This window comes from Thermobia domestica, chromosome 18, assembly GCF_964235325.1.
Source record: "Thermobia domestica chromosome 18, izTheDome1.hap1.1, whole genome shotgun sequence".
Classification (NCBI taxonomy): Eukaryota; Metazoa; Arthropoda; class Insecta; order Zygentoma; family Lepismatidae; genus Thermobia; species Thermobia domestica.
The window spans coordinates 54,720,434-54,745,011 of NC_137471.1; the positions used below are offsets into that span (position 1 = coordinate 54,720,434).

At 35.7% G+C, this 24,578-nt stretch overlaps 1 protein-coding gene across 4 annotated transcripts in view; it reads right to left on the reverse strand.

The window, feature by feature from the left end:
- Positions 1–24,578, reverse strand: part of LOC145675759 (alanine aminotransferase 2) — a 186,312-nt gene that overhangs the window by 16,967 nt on the left and 144,767 nt on the right. For all 4 annotated transcript variants that reach the window (XM_081746412.1, XM_081746413.1, XM_081746414.1 and 1 more), the window contains 5 exons: positions 21,238–21,367; positions 18,528–18,607; positions 15,463–15,583; positions 13,178–13,299; positions 11,463–11,648 (listed from right to left, as the gene is read on the reverse strand). In XM_081746412.1, the coding sequence (XP_081602538.1) occupies positions 11,463–11,648; positions 13,178–13,299; positions 15,463–15,583; positions 18,528–18,607; positions 21,238–21,367 (639 nt within the window). The remainder of the gene's footprint in view (positions 1–11,462; positions 11,649–13,177; positions 13,300–15,462; positions 15,584–18,527; positions 18,608–21,237; positions 21,368–24,578) is intronic.

The following is a 24,578-nucleotide window of genomic DNA, read 5'->3' on the forward strand; positions in this document are numbered from 1 at the left end:
CTCTAAACACTTGTAGTTTTATAATATATGTTCTCTTAGTTGCAACAGCTGTTATAAAAATATGAACAACGCTTTAAAAAGTATCTATTTATTAATGGCAAGAACAATATTGTTAAATACAATGTATTTTTTGATGTCCTCCCATCTCCCCTTATAGCAACTTCTCTCCACTTCTTGTTTCAATACAAGGTGGCCCAAAAGTAGGATTATATTCCTGCATTGATCAAGTATAACATTGTAGCTTATAGGTTTACTTGCTTCGGCTGTTTCGGGCTTAAGATATTTCTATGTAGAATAGTCGAACACATTCCACATAGTGTTTCTACGTAGAATGTGCTCGTCAACTTTGTTGATTTCTTTCGCTGTCTTCAAGATTTTTTCCTTCTTTCTCTTCAGTCTTTCTAACTCTGCAGCTGCTCTTTCTTTCGAACGATTTTTCTCTGCCATAGTTGTTGTCTGCTTCCTTCTCAGAGCCTCTTTCCATTTGACATTTTCATTTCTTGATGCATGAATTAATTGTTTTGACACTGGCATTGCTTGGACAGCTCCGTGGAACGTGACAGCGTCATGTACTATTCTCTGCGAAACTACTTCGCGAAGACTCTTCGTGTAAATTATCCACAGGGAACTCCTTATTCAATGAGAAATTGCGTTCAGCGGAAGCGTTTCCGTGTGATAACACTAGAATATTCTTAAAGAATGCTGAAAAGTTGTTGCTGGTGTTAGTGTTGTCAAGAATGAAGAACCACAAATGATCTAAACGATCCTTAGTCATGTCAAAATTCTTCATTCTTGTGATAACTGAATCTTAAATACAAATTTCACTCAAGTGTCGTTTTACTCCATCAGTAGGAGGACCAGATAAATGATGGTTCTCTACAAGTACTTTCAATACTACGGTTATTTTTTCCTTTCCAAGTCTCTTGTTTTAAAACTGAATCGGGAGAGAGGCATACATCACCATTAGTAAATCTGTATTTCAATGGCAATTTAGACAATCTTCTTACAAAGACCTGTTAAAATATGCAAATAATCCCTCCGAAAACGAAGGATATCCAGTTCAGATAATTTCTCTGATTTTACGTAATGCTGTACGTACTGAAAATCCGTCATCAACCTGCTTAACCGAACACAGATCCTTACCACCATCTTCTAGGTAAACTTTCGTCAGGTCTTCAGAACCTGTTGCTTCAATCACAATGGATTAAATAAAAAAATAAAATAAATATTAAAAAAAAAAAAACTGAATTTCTTTATGATTAGATTTAAGTCTTTCACCATAAGGAAAAGGAAGCATTGGTGAGTCTCACTGAAATTTCGTAAGAAAAGGTTGAATGTCTGCAGCAACGGTTTCGAAGAAAGCTAATTCACCTCCAAGTAAAGAAATCTTTCAGACATGATTTAACAATTTTAAAGCTGTCACAGGATGGTTCACGATTACTACCTGAAACAGAATTGATATACTTGTTCAAGTGTGGTATGAGCCCTGTCCACTAAATTCATGTTTTCTATAAAAATATGAGCACTTGCTAGAAAAAATGATCTTATTAAAAAGTTACAAGCATACCAAAAATATTCACAAGAAATTACCTGCAAGATAATAATAATCATCACAAAAGACACACGGAACGCCAAACTGCACTGAAAATGGAATATGGAGGAAATCGAATGATCTAATCTAACTAATATAGGTATACATTATATTATAAATTAGAGTTAACCATACATAGTTAGGCTCTAACTTGTCGCTACATTAAAATCAACAAGATCAGAACAAGTGTTATTTTGGACTTTATTGGGGGTCAGCGGTTGCAATAGCCTAGCTACATCCCTGGACATGAGGATAATTTTTTTAACGTGGAAGTCAGAAACCACGAGCTCCAAACGCAAAGGTTGCCAGCTCCTTTCGTTAAGTCCTTTATGTATGATGACTTCTGATGTAGCGAAAAGTTGTTTTCCAAACATTGTGCAGATAAAATGTAAAAACAATGAAATAAATATAACTTTACCAAAAATTTTCAAAAAGTTCCCTGACTTTTCCAGAAATTATAAAATTCCCTGACATTTCCAGGTTTTTCATGTTTTCCAGACTAGTAGACAATGGGAGTCTGAGTATAAATAAAAGCAAACCCATATAAGCACCAGCCTTGTAAGTGGATAGTGAGCTAGAGCCTGAGTCCACGATAGTGCGAGCCAGAGATTGGGTTCATGATAGTGCGACCCCGAGCCCACCCCCGAGATTCAAGTGTGAGTTAACCTGAGCTTCCAGAAACATTGCAGATAGTGAGCTTGAGAGAATTGGAAGTCTGTTGTAGCGTGAGTGTCTTTGAGATTAGCGAGTGCAAGCCCCACTGAGGATAGTGAGCTTGTGACAATGGAGTCTGAGCCATCATGAGTCTCATAAAGAATAAGCGCCAGTAACTTGAAGGTAGTGGGTTTGAGAGAGCTGGAATCTGAGCTATCGTGAGCATCATTGAAATTAGCGCGAGACCTATTAAGAGAAGTAGACTTAAGTGAGTGGGAGTCTGAGGTATCTTCTCATTGAGATTAGCAGTGCTAACCCCATTGGGAATAGTGAGCTTGAGAGAAGAACTAGCGTAAGACTCACTGAGATTAGCGCATCCTTTTTCTCGCCACTGGACGCATTTGTGTGGCGAACACACTCAAGCACACGATGTGGATTGTTTCCGCCCGACTGTGAAACAGTGGCGGCTTTATTATGGTCTGGAGTGCTACACTATATTCGGCAGCCTCCTTTGTCACATTGCATGGTCGGATCACAAGAACAATTTATAGACAACTCTTGGGTAACCCAACCCACCCAATGGTGCAAACTTTATTTCCAGATGGGAATGCCGTATACATAATGATAATTATCTCCCCCTTGTGACGACGTGGATCGTCACGAATATGTGGGTCACTTGTTATTATGGATTTATTAGGAAGTAGATGGCGCCATCTTTTATTAATATGGAGACTTGCGACCTTATTCTCCCTTCACCCTTTTCTATCCTACCTTTTTGGTCTCAAAATCAGGTTTGTGTTGTAGTAAGAAAATATATATGAAGATCTGGTACCAGCTGGTAAGGTAATATGACGAGGTCCTCGTGATGTAAAATCCGGATTGTGATTGGTTGGTTTTGAACCCGGAATGGAAGCCATGGATCAACTGACGTAGATCGTCAGTTGGTCACTCTTCGAGGTACGTAGTGTTTCTTTTTCAAATCTGTTAAATTAAATTATTGTTTTTTTGTGAAAATTGGTGTAAATGTATCATCAGAAATTTCGTGAGTATACTCATAAAGGTATTTGAAAAATGATAAATACTTCTGAATTGTCATATTTAGTCTCGAGCAAGTGCAAAATATTGCCGATTGAAAAGTTAGATTACTGAAAAGACGAAACCTAGTGGTTGGTGTAGGCCATGTTGGAATGGCGACTTTTTTTTTTTTTTTTTTAATGTGTGCTAGGCTGTTTTTCCATCAGAAAACAGTAAGATTGTTTGTTCTTCTTATTACTATTAATATCGAACTGTTAATAATTTGTGTACTATCTGTTTTTTTTTTATTTTTTATTATTATTACTTTTTTTTTTTCTTTTTGTTATAATAAATTGTTTATCCTTGTTAAAATTGAAATAGTAGGTTTTGTCATTGCTAATTAACTTCCTTGAAACAACTGAGAAATTTTTGCTTGCATTTTTCGTAAATTAAAGGTGAGGGTCATACCTATACATATTCTGGGTGCGCTACGCGGCCTTTTAATACAGTACCGGCGAAAGCTCTCCTCGCTTTTTTTCAGGATTATTTCCCTGATGGGCGGGTCTGTATTTGAATGTTTAGATGTGTGCTATTCTTTTTCATTCTATTCAAGTATGGATTTTGGCCCGGGGTGGTCATTCTGAAAAGGAAGGGGGATTAAGGGTGTTTTTCGTTACAGAAGAGTGACCAACTCGGTTAGAATTCTCTCACTTATTAAATTTAAATTTAACTTCAGTTGTTTACTTTCATGTTAATGGCATATAAAGTCAGTGCTGTGCATGTAATTACTTGCTCGTATATATTAATTGGGTACCTTGTAGGAAGTCTTTGTACGGCAATTCAAGGAATTGGTTCCGGGGATCGAACCCATACTATCTGGTATATAAGTATAGAATCGTATCCAAAAATAAAAACAATGGCTGTAGGTGGGGATTCTAGTTTCTTTCTTGATGAAGAGTTTATAGACGAAATTCCTGTGGATGTTAATGCATTTTTGAATATGACTATAGAAGAAAAGCAATCGAAAATATTTTCTATGAATGAAAGTGATGCTAAGAAACTGCTGTTGTCCATAACAACTGCTAACAGCAAGTCTGCACCTGTTGGTTCGGGTGTTGTAGTAGGTCAAGGTAGAGGCACTGATAACACAACCACACAGCCGGATGGTAGTGTGTGTGTGCAAACAGCTGGCAGTCAGCCAGGTCATTTACCTTTTAGCTCGGTGAACGAAGAAGCTAGAGCTGAAACTCTATCTGGATTGACACAAAATAGTTGTTTTAATAAGATGGAACAATCATCAGCATTTTTGGTTTTACGTTCATTCATGGAATCATTAGAGAATTGTGATGGTACGGATCCCTTAAAATTGTATCAATTTATTCAAAAGATTGATGAGTTTTGTAATATTGAGCGTTTTCCTTTTTCTGCGGTTTTGTATTCATTGCGTGGGAAAGTTACGGGTCCACTGCAGGAAATTCTGAACGAGCTGCCACATACATGTAAAAGCTGGGATCTTGCACGTGACTTTGTTTTTCATAATTTATTATCAGAATGTGCTATTCAGAGAATAATAGTAGAATATATGTATCGCCATCAAGAAAATAACGAGGATTTAAAAGCTTTTGTAAAGCGTGTAACCACTGTTGATAAACTTTTGAAGTTGCGTTATGGGGACGAAAAGCTGATTAGTTTTATTACCAGTGGCGTTCTTCCGAACATAAGGGAGCGGTTGTTTTACCAAAGAAAACCCCAGACAATAGATGAACTTAATAAACTAGTTAGTGAATACAGATATCATGAACTTTATATGAAGCAGTTTAGTTATAAAACGACGTCCCAAACAGGGTTGCCGGATGCTCCGGTAAGGAGTGACTTTAAGAATTCTCGTAGAACTATAAGCTGTTACAAGTGTCAGGGTCCACATCCAGTGAGACTATGCCCAGAAAACAAAAGTTCGAAAACATTTTCTTCTTTTTCAAATAAGATTAATAGGAACTTAAATCGTTTAAATAAAAAAGATGATGCAGCGTGTATTGAAGTTAAAGTATGTGGAACTGCAGTGAATAGTTGTTTAGATAGTGGGTGTGTGACTAATCTTTTGAATTTGGAACTTTTCAATAAAATTAAAAACTCTAGTGATGTGCAAGTAAATTATAAAGAGTGTTTTAAAGGAAAGACTATAAATAACGAATCTATGGTGTTGAGACCTTCAGTTTTGATTCCATTTACGGTGAATGATTACACCTTTAAATGCAAACTGTTTTTGTTTAAAGAATTGGAATTTCCCATTTTGATGGGACTAGACTGTTTTCGTCAGGAAGGAGTTTTAGTGGATTTCAATGAATCTAAGGTTGTTTTTAGCAAAGGAAATGTTACAACCCCTCTTGTTGACTTCCCCTCCCCCTCATCTTTCCAAACGAATTCTTCTGCGGCTTCTTGTCATTCCAGGGGTCCTGGCGACGGAGGGTCATCCGCTAGGCTATTTTTGGGAGATCTCTCTAGGCCCGATGGTACGCCCTGGAGCAAAAGAAAGAATAAACGTGGAGTAAATAGGCAATTGATCTTCGCTCGCTCGAGTTTTCCTGAAACTACTGCTGATAGGGAGAGCGACACTGGAACTTCGTCTGGTGGTCCAAGGATGTTTGGTAATGGAGAGGAAAAGAACAGGTTTGACAAAAAGCATTCATTCCAGAAGAAACAACATAAAAAAGTAAATGGTAGGAGAAACAATAAACATTCGGTTGAGAAAATAAAAGAGAATTCCAGCTTTAATTCTAATCGAAAAAGTGTCGCGGATATAGGTGGCTCTGTTAGTTCTATGTCAATAGAGGGAGAAAAACAGTGTGTTAATGATGATGTAACGTCTTGTTATAGTAAAGAAGATTATAATTCTTCTGATGTTTTGGGTCAGGAAGGGGATCCGTTACTATTAGCATTTAACAAATGTAAAAGCGATAAGTGGGAAATTAGTACAGATGAAAAGGTTAAGATTTTGAACGGTATTGATGAGGATATGGTGAAACAAGATCCTACTTTGGTTCAGTATGTAGAATATTTATTAGATAAATATGCGAATGTCATTACCCACCGAATTGGTACTATCAGTGACTTTGAATACACTATTCAATTAAAGTCCGATGAAGTAGTTCGGGAGCGCCAATATCCTTTTTCGAAAAGTCAGCAACAAGAGTTATCGAACTTAATTGAACAATTATTAGAAAATGGTGTGATACAACCTTCTAAGTCTGAATATAGATCTCCGTGCTTCCTGGTGCGTAATAAAGATGGGTCACCTCGATTAGTAGTCAACTACTCTAAACTGAATCGGCTCATTTGTGGGGACGGCTTGCCATGTCCTAATATAGAGGAATGTATTAGTTCGCTCGCTAAAGCTAAATATGTAAGCAAGATAGATGGAAAAAAAGCTTTTTTCCAGTTACAGTTGACTCCCGATAGCCGTAAGCTCACAGCATTCGCCGTACAGGATAAATTATATGAATATTTGCGAATCCCCATGGGTATTTGTGTCGGAGTACAAGCACTTATGAGGGCCTTGGATGATATCCTGGGAGACCTACGTGGGCGCGGGGTAGAATACTATGCAGATGACATTGTGATCTTTGGTTCTACAATCCAAGAACATAATCGGTTATTAGAAGAAGTCTTATCGCGTTTTGCGAAAAGGGGCTTAACCATCTCACCAGATAAATGCTTACTTTTGAGAAGTAGTATAGAATTTTTGGGGTTTCTTATTAAAGATGGTGAGATATCTATGTTGCCAGATAGGTTGCAAGCTATACAGGATCTCCGTCCGCCTGTAAATCGCCGGGGGTTGTGTAAAATGTTAGGATTTTTAAATTTTTACGCTAAATTCTGCGATAATTATGCAGGTATCGTAGAACCGATGAATCGATTAAGATCTCCGAAGGTGAAGTTTGAGTGGGGTCCGTTACAGGATGAGAGTCTTGCACAAATAAAAGAGGCTTTTTCTGAAAAAATTAGTTTGCGAATTCCAGACATGAGTAAGCGCTTTTACTTACATACCGATGCAACTTTACGTTGCCAAGCGGCTATTTTGTCACAAAAGGATGAGCAAGGTTTATTGCGTCCTGTATGGTTCTACAGTAAAACTTTGAAACCAGCCGATTTTAATCGCGCTATTTTTCAACTTGAACTTCTTGCTATATATAATGCGGTAATGAGATTTCGCCCGTTTTTATGTTCGGAGTTTACTATTTTCACGGATAATAGTGACTTGGTTAATATGCTGCGAAACCCTAAGAACTTAGGAAGATATGCCAATATTGTACAGAACTTATTTGAGTTCAGATTTAAAATAGTGCATGTCTCGTCTTATAAGAACTATCAGGTAGATTTTCTTTCAAGGATTTATGAGATAAATCCGAATGATATTGATGTTGATCCTTGTCCTTTTAATGACTCAGAGGGATATATGTATAGTCTGTGGAATTTACCGCTAGCACATGAGGACATTAAACAGTATCAGCAATCAGAGGCAGATACTAAGGATATTTATGAGATGGTAAAGAGCCATGGCGGAGAGCATGAACAATATAAGTTAATGAGAGATACTTTATACATGAAAACCAAGGCCAAGGTGTCGCCTTATAAAATACTCGTCCCACGTATCTTGAGACCTCTACTACTAAGCTATTATCATACTTTATTGCCCAATGGCGGGCACTTAGGTTTGTTGAAGGTATACAAAAAGATTTGTAGATATTTTTCTTGGCCAAATATATTCAACGAAGTGCGGAACTTCGTTCGCTCGTGCCATGAGTGTCAATTAGTAAAGGCACGGAATACTCTTCCGCAAGGACAACTAATTTCGGAATATTGTAAGGAAGTTAACGCCCACTATTACGCAGATTTAGCGGGGCCGTTGCCGTCTAGTTTCGGGTATCAATATGTCCTTCTGTGCTTAGATAATGCGAGTCGTTATCTACATTTAGTTCCCTTACGCAATGCTACTAGTAAGTTAGTAGTTAAGGCGCTATATGATATTTTCTGTAAATATGGATTTATTAGAGCTATTTCCACGGACCGGGGCCCTTGTTTTTCATCGGCCTACTTCAAACAATTTTTGTTTGGTAATGGGATAAAGCACATACGCTGTTCTCCGTATTTTCCAGGAGGGAACGCAGTTGAAAAATATGTGAGATTGGTTAAAACGAGCCTTCGGGCATATCTGGATGGTAAGCAGGAGAAATGGGTGCGTTTCCTGAATGAGCTCCAATTTTGTCTTAATGCTGCGGAACATGCGGAGCTTAAGTTTAGTCCATTTCGTCTGTTTTTTGGGAGAGAACCGGTGGATACGTTGATGGTAAAGTGGAGTATTACACCTGAGGATTTGGAGGGTCCTAATAATGCCCAAATATGGGAGCAAGCTTTCGTTAATATGGATAAAGCATGGGAAGCAAGGCGTCGGTTGTATAATAAGCGGATGCTTCCAGTCACGTTTGCTGTCGGAGACAGGGTGTTGGTGAAGTCTCAGTTAAAATCTTCCTTGAAAGATAACGTAACAAAGTCATTGATGCCACAGTGGTGGGGGCCAATGACAGTCGTATCTAAACCTACTGCCAACACACTTCAATGTAAGACTGAAGATGGTAAGACGGTTGTTACCCATACAAGTTTAGCAAAATTATATAGAGAACATAGAAATGTTAATAACATCAGTGATAATTGAAAGGGATAATGAGAATTGAGGGTACCGGTTTTGTGTGTATATTTTGTTGTTATTGTTCACTTTCATAATCAATCAATCATCTACTAACACTTTTTCCATCATCATTTCATTTCATCTTCATTGAAAAATGTCTAAGGTACTCCTCAAATTTGGTTAAGATGATTTAATTTGTTCATTTTATTGAAAATTGGTCAGTAATGAAAAATTTCTTTGGGTAAAATTTTTCATCTACGGAGGGGGATGTGTGACGACGTGGATCGTCACGAATATGTGGGTCACTTGTTATTATGGATTTATTAGGAAGTAGATGGCGCCATCTTTTATTAATATGGAGACTTGCGACCTTATTCTCCCTTCACCCTTTTCTATCCTACCTTTTTGGTCTCAAAATCAGGTTTGTGTTGTAGTAAGAAAATATATATGAAGATCTGGTACCAGCTGGTAAGGTAATATGACGAGGTCCTCGTGATGTAAAATCCGGATTGTGATTGGTTGGTTTTGAACCCGGAATGGAAGCCATGGATCAACTGACGTAGATCGTCAGTTGGTCACTCTTCGAGGTACGTAGTGTTTCTTTTTCAAATCTGTTAAATTAAATTATTGTTTTTTTGTGAAAATTGGTGTAAATGTATCATCAGAAATTTCGTGAGTATACTCATAAAGGTATTTGAAAAATGATAAATACTTCTGAATTGTCATATTTAGTCTCGAGCAAGTGCAAAATATTGCCGATTGAAAAGTTAGATTACTGAAAAGACGAAACCTAGTGGTTGGTGTAGGCCATGTTGGAATGGCGACTTTTTTTTTTTTTTTTTTTAATGTGTGCTAGGCTGTTTTTCCATCAGAAAACAGTAAGATTGTTTGTTCTTCTTATTACTATTAATATCGAACTGTTAATAATTTGTGTACTATCTGTTTTTTTTATTTTTTATTATTATTACTTTTTTTTTTCTTTTTGTTATAATAAATTGTTTATCCTTGTTAAAATTGAAATAGTAGGTTTTGTCATTGCTAATTAACTTCCTTGAAACAACTGAGAAATTTTTGCTTGCATTTTTCGTAAATTAAAGGTGAGGGTCATACCTATACATATTCTGGGTGCGCTACGCGGCCTTTTAATACAGTACCGGCGAAAGCTCTCCTCGCTTTTTTTCAGGATTATTTCCCTGATGGGCGGGTCTGTATTTGAATGTTTAGATGTGTGCTATTCTTTTTCATTCTATTCAAGTATGGATTTTGGCCCGGGGTGGTCATTCTGAAAAGGAAGGGGGATTAAGGGTGTTTTTCGTTACACCCTCTTCACACCTGTCCCTGTTCAAAAACATGGTGATAAGGCTTAACATATTTTCGAGACACCAAACCTAAATATCATCGAACCTTTCTGCGCTGTTTTGGAAAACAGGATTCAGCATCGATTTCCACCTCCTTCGTCTGTACCTAAACTGGAGGCTGTGAAGAAAAGGAGGAAAAAAAAAAAAAAAAAAAAAAAAAACTAGTTCTACTCACCATTATTCAGGGCATGCATCAGTTTATTTCGTTCAGAATACAAGCAGTATTGCGTGCTAAAAGTGGATCCAATATTTGTATGTATTAAACTGAAGATGTACAATTAATTTAGCACTAACATACTGGTAATATACATTTTTTTTTTTTAAACGAACCTCGTAGTAAATCAATAGTGTCTGCTGTTAATGTATTTCTTACAGACTGGTGGACAGCTCAAATTGCCTTATTTTAGTTTCATCCACTGGATGATTTATACTCTTTGTCACTGAATACTTGAGGTTCAGATGTTCATTAGGGTGTCTACTAAAATTCCAAAATGAAATTTCGTGACTTTATCGTGCTCTTTTCTTTATCAAACCATAAAATTTCGTAACATTCAAAAACTAATAACAGTACCTATATTCTTTAGCACTTATCTTTACTTTCAAAGGCTCTCCCTGGAACGTTAAAAACTTAGTGTCTTCTCACAGTTGAATAAACTGGTTACATACGTAGGTGGTTTCGGGGATGTGATGCGATTTGCATCGCTACTGCTCAATGATGCTAGCTGAAGGACAATCTTAAGAGCGCATTTGGGTGTGTATTAGGCTGAATTTTCATGCATGCGATAGAAGCGTGCTTTGTTTGCAATTTGGTAGTGTCTAAAGCCGATCATAGACATTATTGGCGGTGAATTTTGTGTTTTCTAGAACAAAATTTTCAAGTCTCTACTTATATTTGCACAAATTAAAATAATAATAATAATAATAATCTATATATATAAATAAATAAATAAATAAATAAATAAATAAATAAACAAAAATGTCACTTAAAAGCTAAATTTCGTGACTTTTTCTTGGCTTTCATGACCATTTTCTGATTTAGTGACTTTTTCGTGACCGACAGACATCCTGTTCATCGATATTGCGGGAAGGAAGGGAAATTTACCAGTACAAGTAACGAGTCTACTCAATATCATGTGTTATGGATCAAAAGTGCTAAACCTACTTGTGGAAATGCATACATAGCTCCTTGTACAGGATTACACGAGAATCCTTCCATACTGTTGAATGTATCAGCCACCATCTTCGCTCGCATTGCTAGGGAGCTTAACACTGCTTTCTTCTCCTTCGAGAATTGCTCGTACGACGGTTCTCCTGGTTGCGGAGGGTTCACTACTGCATCCATAGTAGCCTGAAAGAAATAAATTCAGTGTAAGTACGTTTCTTATTACAATATACATCACTACTGAAATGGCATTACATTTTTAATCATAAGTAGTGTATATAAATTTAGTAACAGAATACAAGATACAAGGACAACACAAATCATTTGTAATTGGAAACTTTAGCAGCAGCAGATAAACATCATTAATGATGAGGAGACAGATTTGCTTAGAAGTAGGTAAACCAACAAATTAAAAGCACCGTCCCGATATTCAACAACGGAACTACATCGAAAGCCTCCTACAAGAGTAGGAATAATTTCCTACAAGAGTAGGAATGATTTCCTACAAGATTTATAATGTAGGCCCGAATATAATTTTATATTTTTAATATATAAAAAGTTATTACGCCCAAGCCTTCCGCTCGTCTATCAATATACAGTATATATACGAGGGGTGATCAATAAGGTTTTGTCTTTACTATGAGGGGGAAGGGCCATATGCAGACATATGATTAATCTTTCTCTACATAGCCACCAAGCAAAGTAACACATTTCTGCAACCAGTCTTTCAGCTTCCACAACCCCTCTTTGTAGAAAGTGTCACATACGGAGATAGAATTCCAGCGATGTTTCCACCATGTGGCTTGATTCCTTGTCTTAGTGCAGTTACCTGATCACATTTTGTCCATACAATGCAGGGATCTTATACTAGTACATTTTAGTCAGGACACGAGTCTGGTAGTGCGCCGCATTGATTTTGCAGTTTCGTTCCACCTTTGGGAGATGCAATTTGCCCCTGTACGACAAACCAGTCACAATCATGATCCCTTTTGGGAAGCTCTTTGCGCACTAGGGAAAGAACGTGCTTCAGTTCTTGGCGTCACCAGATCAATATGTAATGGCACGAGCTTTACCGTAGTCTGTGAGGTAAATCCACGCCTCATTAAGGGTAACAACTTCCATCGATCACCTGCGAGATGTTCATACAGCTTCCCGCAGTTTTTTTTCGCTTAGACACATAACATTGTTTCAGGGCGTGCATACTGCTCTTACAAACGACCGTGAGAACGTAAATCCCTGTGAATGGCACGGTTGATTGTCGCTTACGATATGTGGTATTTGCTGGCCATCGCACGCTGTGTGTGTGGATTTTCGGAAGTCGCCATATGCCGAATCACACGCAATAGTGGCAGGATCCTCTTCACGGGAGGCTGGTTTCTAGCTGCTCGCATCAGTACAGTGTGCCCAGGACTCTGTACCGCATAGTTCGGTATAATACGATTCACAGTGGCACGATACACATCTCTACGATGCGTGACGCCGTGAATTTAGCATCGGAAAGGGTCATATATGAAGCCTTCCCAGAACCTCTCAAGTTTCAGCAGCATCAGATTACGTTCGACTATACTGTTCTCCTGCGTGGCTAGCGAGATACTGTTGCCTCCTCGTGGCAATTTCACGGCGATGGCTTGCGCATGCACGGTACAATTGCACATTAACAGTTCCATATAAAGAAATCAATCCCTGTATTCTGTGGTAGTAATATTGATACTTACCTGACCAAGAGCAGTTGGGCACAACATCGCTGAAATGCTTTTGTTCAACATACTTCTTACATCTGGATCCATATTGATTACTTCCGCATAACCACCTCTCAGCCCGCACTCTCCCATGTAACCTGAAGAAGTTCATTTATTAATATATATATATATATATATATATAATCATTTTATAAATAATAATTAAAAACAAATATATTTTCTTTTTAACTAAACATTTTGAATTATAGTGACCAAATTATTTCTGTTAATATACATACTATAAACGAAGTAACAGTAATAAATTCTAATCTAAATAAATCTAATCTTACGTTGATTTACAAAGAGTGAAAAATGCACGACTAGACTGAGATTCGATCTCGGATCTCCGGCTTACCATGCCAATGCGTTGCCCACTATGCTACTCGGTCTCCTTCCTGAAAAGACCATACATTTACCATTCCTGAGTCGGTGGTCAATCAATCAGATCACATAGATTGTAGCAAAACTCCTATTGTACTAGGGATAATCCAGTGTCCACATTACAGAATACCTCTGACTGAGAATGTATGGCTGTTCAGGGAGCGGACTGGGTCGTGTAGTGGTTAACGCGTCGGTATAGTTAAGTCAAAGACCTAGGTTCGAATTTCGCTCCAGCCGTGCATTACTTCACTCAGTGTGTATATCACTGAATTCGCATCCATAGAGAAACTGTTGTGTGTATAATTGGTTATTTCCTCCGTTTTCGACATACAACCTTAAGTGACTTAAACATTAGGAGACATTCTATGGTTGTTGGTAATGTTTTCTTGAGTGTTATTCTACACAGTTTTTTATCTTAATATTTACAAATGTAGTCCTATGACCTGAATTCCTACCGTCATGAAGAAGAATATATCGGCAATATAACAAAGCACATTTAAGATTTTTCCTAGGAAATTTGTTCCTGGGAAATGCTTTCAGGAGTAAGCGAAAGCAAAATAATATGACAAGAAAAAAAAAGAACGCACATAAGATTATTATTTATTTATTTTATTATAAAATAAGTTCGTAAAATAAAACCTACAACATAGTAGTCATAAAGTTCATTTGTACATACATATATAATACAAATGTACAGTAATATTCTTGTCCTCCTCTTGTCGTGGCTAAGCGGTTGGAGTACGCGCCTTTGGCGTGAGAGACCTGGATTCGATCCTTGGCGAGAGCTCATGTAGTTTGGATTCCACGTTAAGGTGTAGGTCCACGTCTCATATAGCCTTGCTGTTGAAAGGGACATTAAACTGAAAATCAAATTGAAAAGCACATATGAACTATAGTTTCTTCACGAGTTCTATGTTCCTTCGGAATCTATTTTGCAATGCTATATTTGAATTTTTATTTTGTGCTATGATCCTTTATATCCTGTATCCCAAACAAATTTCTTCAACTTTTTTCTAACAAAGAATTTTATTTTCTTATTTATATTTCACTAGATACTGGACTTCCACAAAGCGCTTCCCCTGGTAGCGAATAAAAGAATGCACATCAGATATGACGGGTACCGGGAAATTCCGGGCTGGACCAAGCCAGCACTTAGTAGAGGGGTCTACAAAGATTAAATGATAAGGATCTTTGACTGAAAGCTTTTGTTCTTCCACGTTGGGGCTAAGCAAAGGGCTAACAAACTTTTATCATAATAATAATAATAATAATAATAATAATAATAATAATAATAATAATAATAATAATAATAATAATAATAATAATAATAATAATAATAATAATAATAAAACAAGCGTTAAGAAACTGACAGCACAGCCTCGGATAACAAGGTTGATGCAGAATCCCGAAAAACCCCACGCAAAGATGTTTGTTTACCCTTATTAAAAATAAAATCTGACCAAAGCAAATCCCTTTTAATAAATAATAGTGTCATAGTTTCGGCAATGACATGATAAAAATGATAATTCTTCTTCCTTTTTCTGAAGTTCTAAATTACAATGTTGGCCCGCCCTCCATATAATTTTGTTAATTTTTTTTTCTTTCAGTATATAGATATATATGTATTTCATATGTAATTATGTATGTATACATATGTTCCTCTGTAAATGGAGTTTGGCTCTGTAGAGGACTATTATAAATAAATAAATAAATAAATAAATATATATATATCTTTAGATGTAGTTAATAGCCCATGACGGAAAATTGGCTGGACACACTGATTTTGATTACGAAAATATTCATATTCATCTGCTCACTCAATGTATTAAAGTATTCTGTACAATACGCGCACTACACTCTTATTCCAACTACATACGTACCTTTCGAACACGACATGAAAGATGCAAGCTCCATTTCTGAATACGGCGAGCCCATCTCTGTCATGACCTTTTTGAATGAGTGAAACCCTCTTCCTTCGATGTATGTGTTGTCTTGATACACCTGTAAATGAGTGTCAGCAAAATAAACAACATAGTATCACACATTTCTTAGCAAAATTTAATAAAGCAATAGCACAAACATTTTGAAACACGTATGAATGAAATACATATCACATTACCAAATTATAACTTTTTGACGGTAGAGCCCACCACTAGACACGACAAATATAGACAGCTCATGCTCAACTGGGTTCATGTTTGGTTAACGTATGGGCTCTTACATCCATTATTTTTAGATACAACTATCATGTTTATTACACGGTTTGAGCAATATCCTATATTTCCTGCAGTTACAATTGCATTACACCGACACTCTCTTACGTTTTGCCGTTGAGAGTATACGAGTCGTTTCGTATGAACTCATGATCTTGGCTGAACTTTGTTGGAATGTAAAAGTTGTTTGTTGCTGAGCAACAAGTCTCTCAAGTATGTAACACATACTTTGTTGTTTGATGAAAATATCTACTGTATGGGAAACAGTTGAGTAGGCTGTTGATTATATACTGTTCGGGGAGCACTTGGTTTTATGGAATTGCACTTTGTAGAAATTGCATATTTACTAGGTGGATTTAATGAGATTTGTAAGAAGTATATATCTTTGATGGATTTAACGCCTACGCTAAAGATATAGTCACGAGGGAGATCACATGTCTATTTATTTATTCTTTCTTACACTCGAATACTTTCAACTTGTTTGGATGTGTGTTTAAGGAAATATTGGAATTTTTCAACAAAAGTTGAGAACTAACTACGTTAAGAAAATCTAACGGTCTCTGATTATGCTTATCTACGTAGGCTGATCATCAGTACTTATGAGGTACATCAACAGCAAGGCAGAAAAAAAGTCTGTGTAGCGGGAGAAGTGATGAATAGATCGAGTAAGTAAGGCCATGACGTCAGGAATGTCACTTTGGTAGCCGTTCAAGCACACGTAGTTTCAGTTTCACATAAGACAACATAGAGGTGACACGAGAAGAAAGTCTAGAAATTCTGTTGATTATCTTGCAAAGATCAACGTTCCGTGTGTACCCCCATCCTCCATACATCCCTCGTTTAGCCCCTTCTGATTTCTTTCCTCTGGGAACGGCGTTTTGCATCTTCAGGGGCGGTGGTGAAAGCTGCGGAGGCGATTTTGAAGGATCTGTCTAAAAATGGCTTCCAGCATCTCTTTGATGACTGGCAAAAACGTTAGGACAAGTGCATTTCATGTAATGAGAACTATTTCGAAAAATACCATCAACATTTGGTGGATTAGTACATGTAATTATGTTTAATATTTTTATGATCATTCTATATTGATCAGCCCTCGTAGAACAGAAGTTGTAAACCACCAGTAAACTTCTATTTCGCACAAACGAGGATTTGAGATTCTTCTCTGGTTTACAACCAAGCACCAGGGTCAAGTGCTTCCTTTAGTCATTAGTTTATTATTTTTTATTTGTAATCTCAGATCTATATACTTCGACAATTATGGTCAAAAGTTTCTTCAGGAATACGAAATACAGAAAAACAACGTATAATTCCATGGAACTTTTGAGTGTGGTTGTACAACAATTTAAAAGGCTTATAAACCATTTTTATTATACATTTTCGGTTATGCTAAGGAGGCTGGAATGATTAAATAAGTGGACTGAATGAGGCACGTGCTTTATTTGGCTAGATATAAATAATCACAATTTTTAGAAAATCCAACATCAACTTTTAGAGAAAAACAACAGTAACTTTTCTGTAAAATATCAATGATCTGTCTTCTTGTAACTGAAGTAAATTCAAACCGAAAGTGTAGAAATCAACCATTGATGATTTTTACTTTGATCACTATAAAGCCAACACGGTAATAAGACAGCGAGAAGCGTTTTTTTCTGTAATCAATTAAGCATTTCATCTCTATCCTGTATCCTCTACTAAAACCGAAAGTGGTAGAAATCCACTACCATTTTTTATTTCAATATAAATTGAGAAAATATCACGCCAACTCCTTCTCCTGATAGCCAAAAAGGGACACATAGGGCCTTATGCAGAGTCGTTTTGAAGCGTGATTAGTGCCATAGTAAAGAGTTCGACTAACATATGTTTCCTGCAGTAGTCAGGCCTTTAGTATGACGCTAATCATGCTTCGAAACGACTCTGCATAAGGCGGATAATGTTTTGCCATCCTCGTATAGAATTGTTTCCTATTTACGCTATCAAATGCTTCTACACACAAACTGTTCAAGTAAAAAGAAAGCTGACATTAATTTGTGGTGTATAAAATAGTTTGTTACACTGTCAACTGTGTAGAATTACTAGTTATTTTTTTCCATTTTCGCTTACATCTTTTATGTTATGTGTAAAATTATCTTCAAGAAATAAAGAAGCAGTGTCAAAATGAGACTCATAGTTCGTTATAGAAGATTTCGTTAAATTTTCACTATTTCCATCAAGAATTTCTCTACGAAAGCAAGTTTATCAAGAGGTCATCTAAAAAGGCAATAACAACGTCTGTTCATAACGTGATTCAATCTTTACGTGAGTGAGTTAACCTGTTGAAAAAGGATACAGAATAAATAGCTGAAAATATTCAGGAAAACTCTTGAAGACGAGATAAAGAAGGTAGATTCATGTTATCACTTTTCTATTACGGCTATACATCAATTTCTTTCTTTAAATACATAACAATATTGCCTCCAATTAATGAAACTGTTTCTTTAATGCAACCAATATTGTTTATCTTTCTATCATAGACTAAGTTATCTTTTCAGTATCAAAGCTAAAAGAAGCGGAACATTTGACTACAAATTTCTTGTGCTTTACATTCTCTCCAAAGGTCAGAACGCTATCTATTTAGTCGCAAAACTAATACAATATAGTCTTTACCCTAGGAGTAACGCATTACTTTGAAGTATTTGTTCTGCATTTATGCAACTGTTTGAAATCGATATGTAAAATCACAACATCATACTAACCTCATCTGCAAATATAAATAGTTTTTCTTGGTATGCGAATTTGATTATATCTTCTATGTTTTGCCTTGACAGCACCTGCCCTAAAACAAATCACATCAATTTTATGTAAATTTTGCTGCAAAAATTAAGCAAGTTTAGAATACAAACAACTATATATCAATGAAAACCACACATAAATAAGGTACACGTGGCATAATGAAACCTTCCTTACGGATTTCCCTCTGCAAATCATATGTATTATATTATGGGACAGAACCCTTCCTTCTATTGACAGGTATGAACACGGACGGTCTTCTTTTCTTTTCCAACGTTTTAGTACTTTTCAATAATTAGCGGACAATAATTTTCAGTTTTTACGTCTTTAGCACACAAAACACTTTCTGTAGTTTGCAATACACTACAGAAGGAAGAAAATTCCTTCCAAAACTGCCATAAGTGGTGACCGTCTATCTACATACACAGTATTTAATAATAATGTTGCATGTTTTACTGCGTTAATTTTTTTATAGTCAGTATTTTTTTTTTTAATACAGAATACCTGAAAGGAAACCTATTATGCATGCAGTGTATTTTGCAGTACGTAACTCTCATAAACATCCTCCAGCAATACATGTTTGTTCAGAAAGAGAGAGCAAGAGAGAGATTTTACCCTAATATCCCAGTAATTTGAAAACTGAGTCGATATTTAATTCATAACTAATGTACATACTGTACACTGCATTAATTACTGCACAAGCTGAGTAATGTTTATTTGTATAACTTCTCTGTAACAGATGTATCTCATTTGAAAAAAAAAAAAAAAAAAGTCTCATCGATGTTCCTTGTTCAGATTTTACTGTATTAAAATCCTGTCTTCATAAGGGTACCTTTGGACTACTCTCAATATGTTGCATTTATTCATCAGTTCCCTGTCTTAAGTAAAAACGAATATATACCAAATTATTACTAGAACGGCGGAAAGCTTTGGAAAATACATTAGTATTTCTTTGATGATTTATCTTTCGTTTCATGTAAATTAAGAGTATAATATGCTTCTTCAGTAGGGGCGTTTTTAAGTAATTTGTGTTCCTAGGCAGAGCACACATTTAACGCACCCTGGAAAAGTAACAGGTATTATGAGTTTTGTTCTTAGGCAAGAAAATTTTAAGTTTAAGCAATTGTTTCACAGTAATATTTCTTACTGTTATCAAATATCACATATTTGGTTGGTTTCTCTAATTATTATGAAGTGGCTCAAAGAAAAAAAAAAAATCTCAATTCTAAATTTAAAGACACATTTAATAAGGACTCTTAAGTCTTGATCATCACTAAATACTGGATGTTACGCAAAATGGCTACTTCTTAACAATAAAGATATGATAAACTATGCTTATTTGAGGGGTCTTTGCTTCAATTTAAGCAAAATTTCTTGTTCTCATTTCACTTTATATTACCTATTTTGTTGTTTAAATGTTACAAATGGACTATTCTTAGTATTGTCTCCCAATCAAGACTCCATGGTTATAATTACATCGTGTATTTAGATTTCTTATTTCATCAGCTACAAGAAATTTTAAAATAAAAGAAATCAGCTTACCTAGGATATATTCAGATCAAGGTCAAGCCACCTCAATACTTGAAAGGAACATCGCCGCAAGAAATGGTTGGATGTGATTCAAAGCACCAAGAAAATAGCAGAAGTTCTTCAAAACCTCATTTTAGTTTGAGTGCTTCTTTCGTGGGAAGAGGTATATATGTGCATGTGCTTTAAACCCGTGAAGGAAACTTTTTTTTTTTTTTTTTTTTTTTTATGGAAAAAAGTTCCGTTCCGATATATTTACAACTAAGCTATATTGTAAACTTTGTGAAAAGTCCGTGAATTGCGCAAAAAGATTTTCCCTTACACGACGTGTTGAGATTTCTAAACATTAACCTGCTTCAGACAATAAAATCACATGAACCAAAACCCTTACTGATTACTTTGTACACTCTTTCTCACCGATATTGCAGATTTGTGTAAGGCATTTATAAAGGCTGGTATTCCTTTGTGGAATTCAGAAAATACCTTCCTAAGATGTATGTTTATCAAAATACACAGAGAAAGAGATACCGAACATTGCATAAAAATTACATAGACTTGAAAGTCATTTAAAAAAAAAAAAAAAATGAAATTAGGTTCCTCCCCTTTGGTTTGAATGTCAGTTTTGTGAATATTTACATGAGATATTTCCAGTGCTTTTGCTCCAAATGTATCAAAATCAGATTTAGTAGTGTGAACTAGTTCAAGAAGAAATTCAGAGCATTCTACGACCTTGGACAAGTCTATATCAACTGACTGAACGTTTTTACTTGCAACATTCGATCTACCCACTACAAAGAAGCAAAACACTGCATAAATACTATTTCCAACTTGATATTTATATAATAATTCAAAATAATAATAATAGTTTATAAGCATCAATACACATAATAATACGTAACAAAAAGCAAAAAGTAAACCAAATAAAACAATAACAATTTTTTAATTATCAATTTAAGTTCTCTTTACCGGTAGCTCGGTGTCCTTAGGCGCCGCCTATGGTCACAGTGTAGTAAAAACGTTCAGTGTTCAACAATGAGAGGATGACCTATAGCTTAATGTGGGATCCGAATCTTTTCTTTTGGGGGGTCGAAATCAGACTCCCCTGTTTTCTTTTAATTCGGAACATTATCAATATAGTTACTACCATACCTGTTGGATTTCCGGGATTAATTACTACGATCACTCGAGGCACACACGACGTCCTGGCTTCACCGATCGCCCTTTGTAATTCCGATATTTCCAATGCCCATTCATTAGACTCATCCAAATAATATCCGATCTGAAAGAATAACAACAACAAAGTTACAAGTGAACATTATATTAAAATGTATCGTCAGCACTCCTAACGTAAGCATGAAAATTAACAAGATGTGTAATAATTTATTTTTCACCTCAAGACTTTTCATAAGGTTTTTAGTTGTATTTATAACGTAGATAGTAGCATTTTTTTTCAAAGAATTTCTTTGATTGGAATTCAACGTTTGTTTCCAGCAGCCATACTACGAGATGGGACATACTACTGGAATGCAATTGGAAGTAACATATGACATTTCGGATACTTTCGGAAAGCTCAATTTTGCTCTAAATATAGAAAGTGCGCATCTAAAAATCCTAACCTTACTTATAATCGTTCTATATACTGTACTTTTACTGGCAACAAAATGAAAAAAAAATGTAGTCATTTCCTTTATGCGTCTTCGCTACGCTCACCTATAATATTTTGCATTTCTGCGAATAATCTAAAGAGGATGAAAAAAGTAAAAAATTAAATAAAGTGAACCAAATGTTATCTACTAATTACTATTAGATGAACTAATAATTGTTTTGAAACTTTCCTACAGTGGAGAAATTTGAGTGTTCCGACAATTATGAGGTCACACACGGCATATGCAAGGTTCTGGTCTACAAGAAAACACCCGGAAAGCTATTAGTTTGTATAATAGCATTCTGCAGTTACTATTTGGACCAGTTTCTGTATTTTTGATATTCTTCATAGTTTTTAAGCTATTCACTAATATTCAACAAGTAGCAGTATCACATGTACATCACGTGAAGGAGTTCGGTTTGTATGACGTGGTATTTTTTTAAATGAATACTGAAACCGGAAGTGGTAGATTTCTATCAATTTCGGTTTTAGCTGAAAAATTAAGAGTGCAGATGGAATATATGGATGAATATTGAAAGTAACAATAGTATGCAACCAACCTGCTTTTAAGATGAAGTTGGGGCCGCGGTGACTAAGTAGTAGAGTGTTCACCTCTGGTGTATGGGGCCCTGGTTCAATCCAAGTTTGTGCCGAATGAGCTTTATGGTGGACAAACACCGTGCGCGTGGGTTTTCTCGGGTTCTCCCGTTATCTCCCACTTCCATTATTCCACCATTTCATTCATTTCGCATCATCACCCTCTTCTTTAGCCTATACGGTATAACCGTGGAACGTAGAACTGAAAGATTCCATTTTATTTAAGATGCAGTTGTATAGCATACTACGTATCTTCGGATCCACTGAATGGATCACTACCATCAACAAACTCTATTCCTAGTCTCTGACCCTTACATCCTTGACAAAATTGACAGTAATTCATAAGAACTCTTAATTCTTTTCTGGGACAGTGTAAATATATAAAGGAGTTTTAGTAAACCAAAATCCTTAAAAACAGTCGGTATGAGCGTAGTGAAGACCCTTAATGTGTTCCAATTTCTATGTTCTAAGTAGGAGGAAAGTGGAAAATTTACTAATGTAAGGAGCCCAAGTGAAAATTTTGCTCGTACTAATATTGTAGTTCCGCCAATCAACTTGTTAAATTTTATTTAAAAGAATCTGTAAAATAGTGTTAACATTAACTTGGCTTTATTGACACTTAGTACCATAAAAAAATCATCAAAGATACTGATTTTCACACAGAAACAGCAACTAAGTTATAAACATATGTATTATTTATTAGTTTTCTTTATATAAAACAAATATGGTTTTAAAAAGATATTATAAATTTTATATATACAGGGTGTTAATGAACTATACAGACTATACTGACAAACTATACTGGAATGCGGAGGAAAGCGTATATTTTCAGAACTAGGGCCGTCCAAAACGTGAAAAACTACATCGCAGCTGTTGTTCCGAGCACAAGGAACTGTGGGGCTGGCGGTTTCTAACACTTATGCAAATGCATTCCGTCTATACTATTGTCAAGGCTTATTTTTTGCCACTTTGGACCTATCTTTAAGTCCGTGCATATTTGGGAATTGGGTTGGTAGTATGTCTGGAAATAAAGACCTGTGGGGAATCCTTCACGCATCACTGCACATTGCTGAAATATACATTTTTTGGATAGCTTTATGTTTGAGCTCCTTCACGGCGATATAGAGTCCCACTCCACGGTACATCATATTAGAAATAATGCGCATTGTGATTTACTTTTCCACACTTTTGGACGGCTCTAGCTGAAGCTATGCATTTTCCTCACAGATCTATATGAACCACTTTTTCTTATTTTGATGTGAGGAATCACCTCTTAAAATTTGTCGGTATAAATAAATATTACTTTTCTGAGGTACATTATACCCTGGTATATATCAGAGTTTTTTTTTTTCAGTTTAAATTTTGTGTATCAAACTGCGATGCAAATTTTAATTTGTATCGAAATTTGTAAATTTTGTATCGCATTTTCTGTACTATAATGAGTAATTATATATTCATAAAAGAAGTCGAATAAATACGAAAGTACAACACAATTTTATTCATTAATGGAATTGTGAATTACTTTCATACTTATTGGATATCTTTCATGTATCTATTATTATTATTATTATTTACAGTTAAACAGCAATAAAAATAAAGGATTTTGGAAAATCCGAATCAGTTGGTCGGTTCACTACAAGTTTAAGAAACATGGAAAGTAGAGCATCAAAAACATAACAATGAATTAGAAAAACATGAATTTGAATCCTTGATATTTTAAACAGTTTTTACAAATTGCAGCAAAATACATACATTAATATTTCCTGACAAATTAATTCCTTGATAAAAAATACAGCAGAAGAAAATTATTGACTACGAAAAATGTATACTTGGCCCGTTCAAATGTTCCTCAACCGCTTCCTTTGTACTCAAGTAGAAAATTTACCCTATCTGTATTCATAAATAACACTCCAAACAAGCCATCATAAACTGCACGAGTGTGGTGTCGAAGAGACGCACTGTGTCTATCACTAAACTTATATTAAAAATTGTTGCATTTTCCTAATATGTATCAATATTAATACTAGTATCACTAACATAATAACACAACCTAAGTAGTTCTTTTAGCGTAATCCAACATATTAAATATGGAGGTATAAGGGTCAAATAACGTGTTTATTATCGCTTTCATTTTTAGCATGTTACCTGGAGGACTACCCTCAACTGTTGAGATATCCCTCTTATGTAACAAAGAAACACATACGTTATTTCAATGGTGTTCCGCTTGATTTGAAGCCGCCTGAGGATC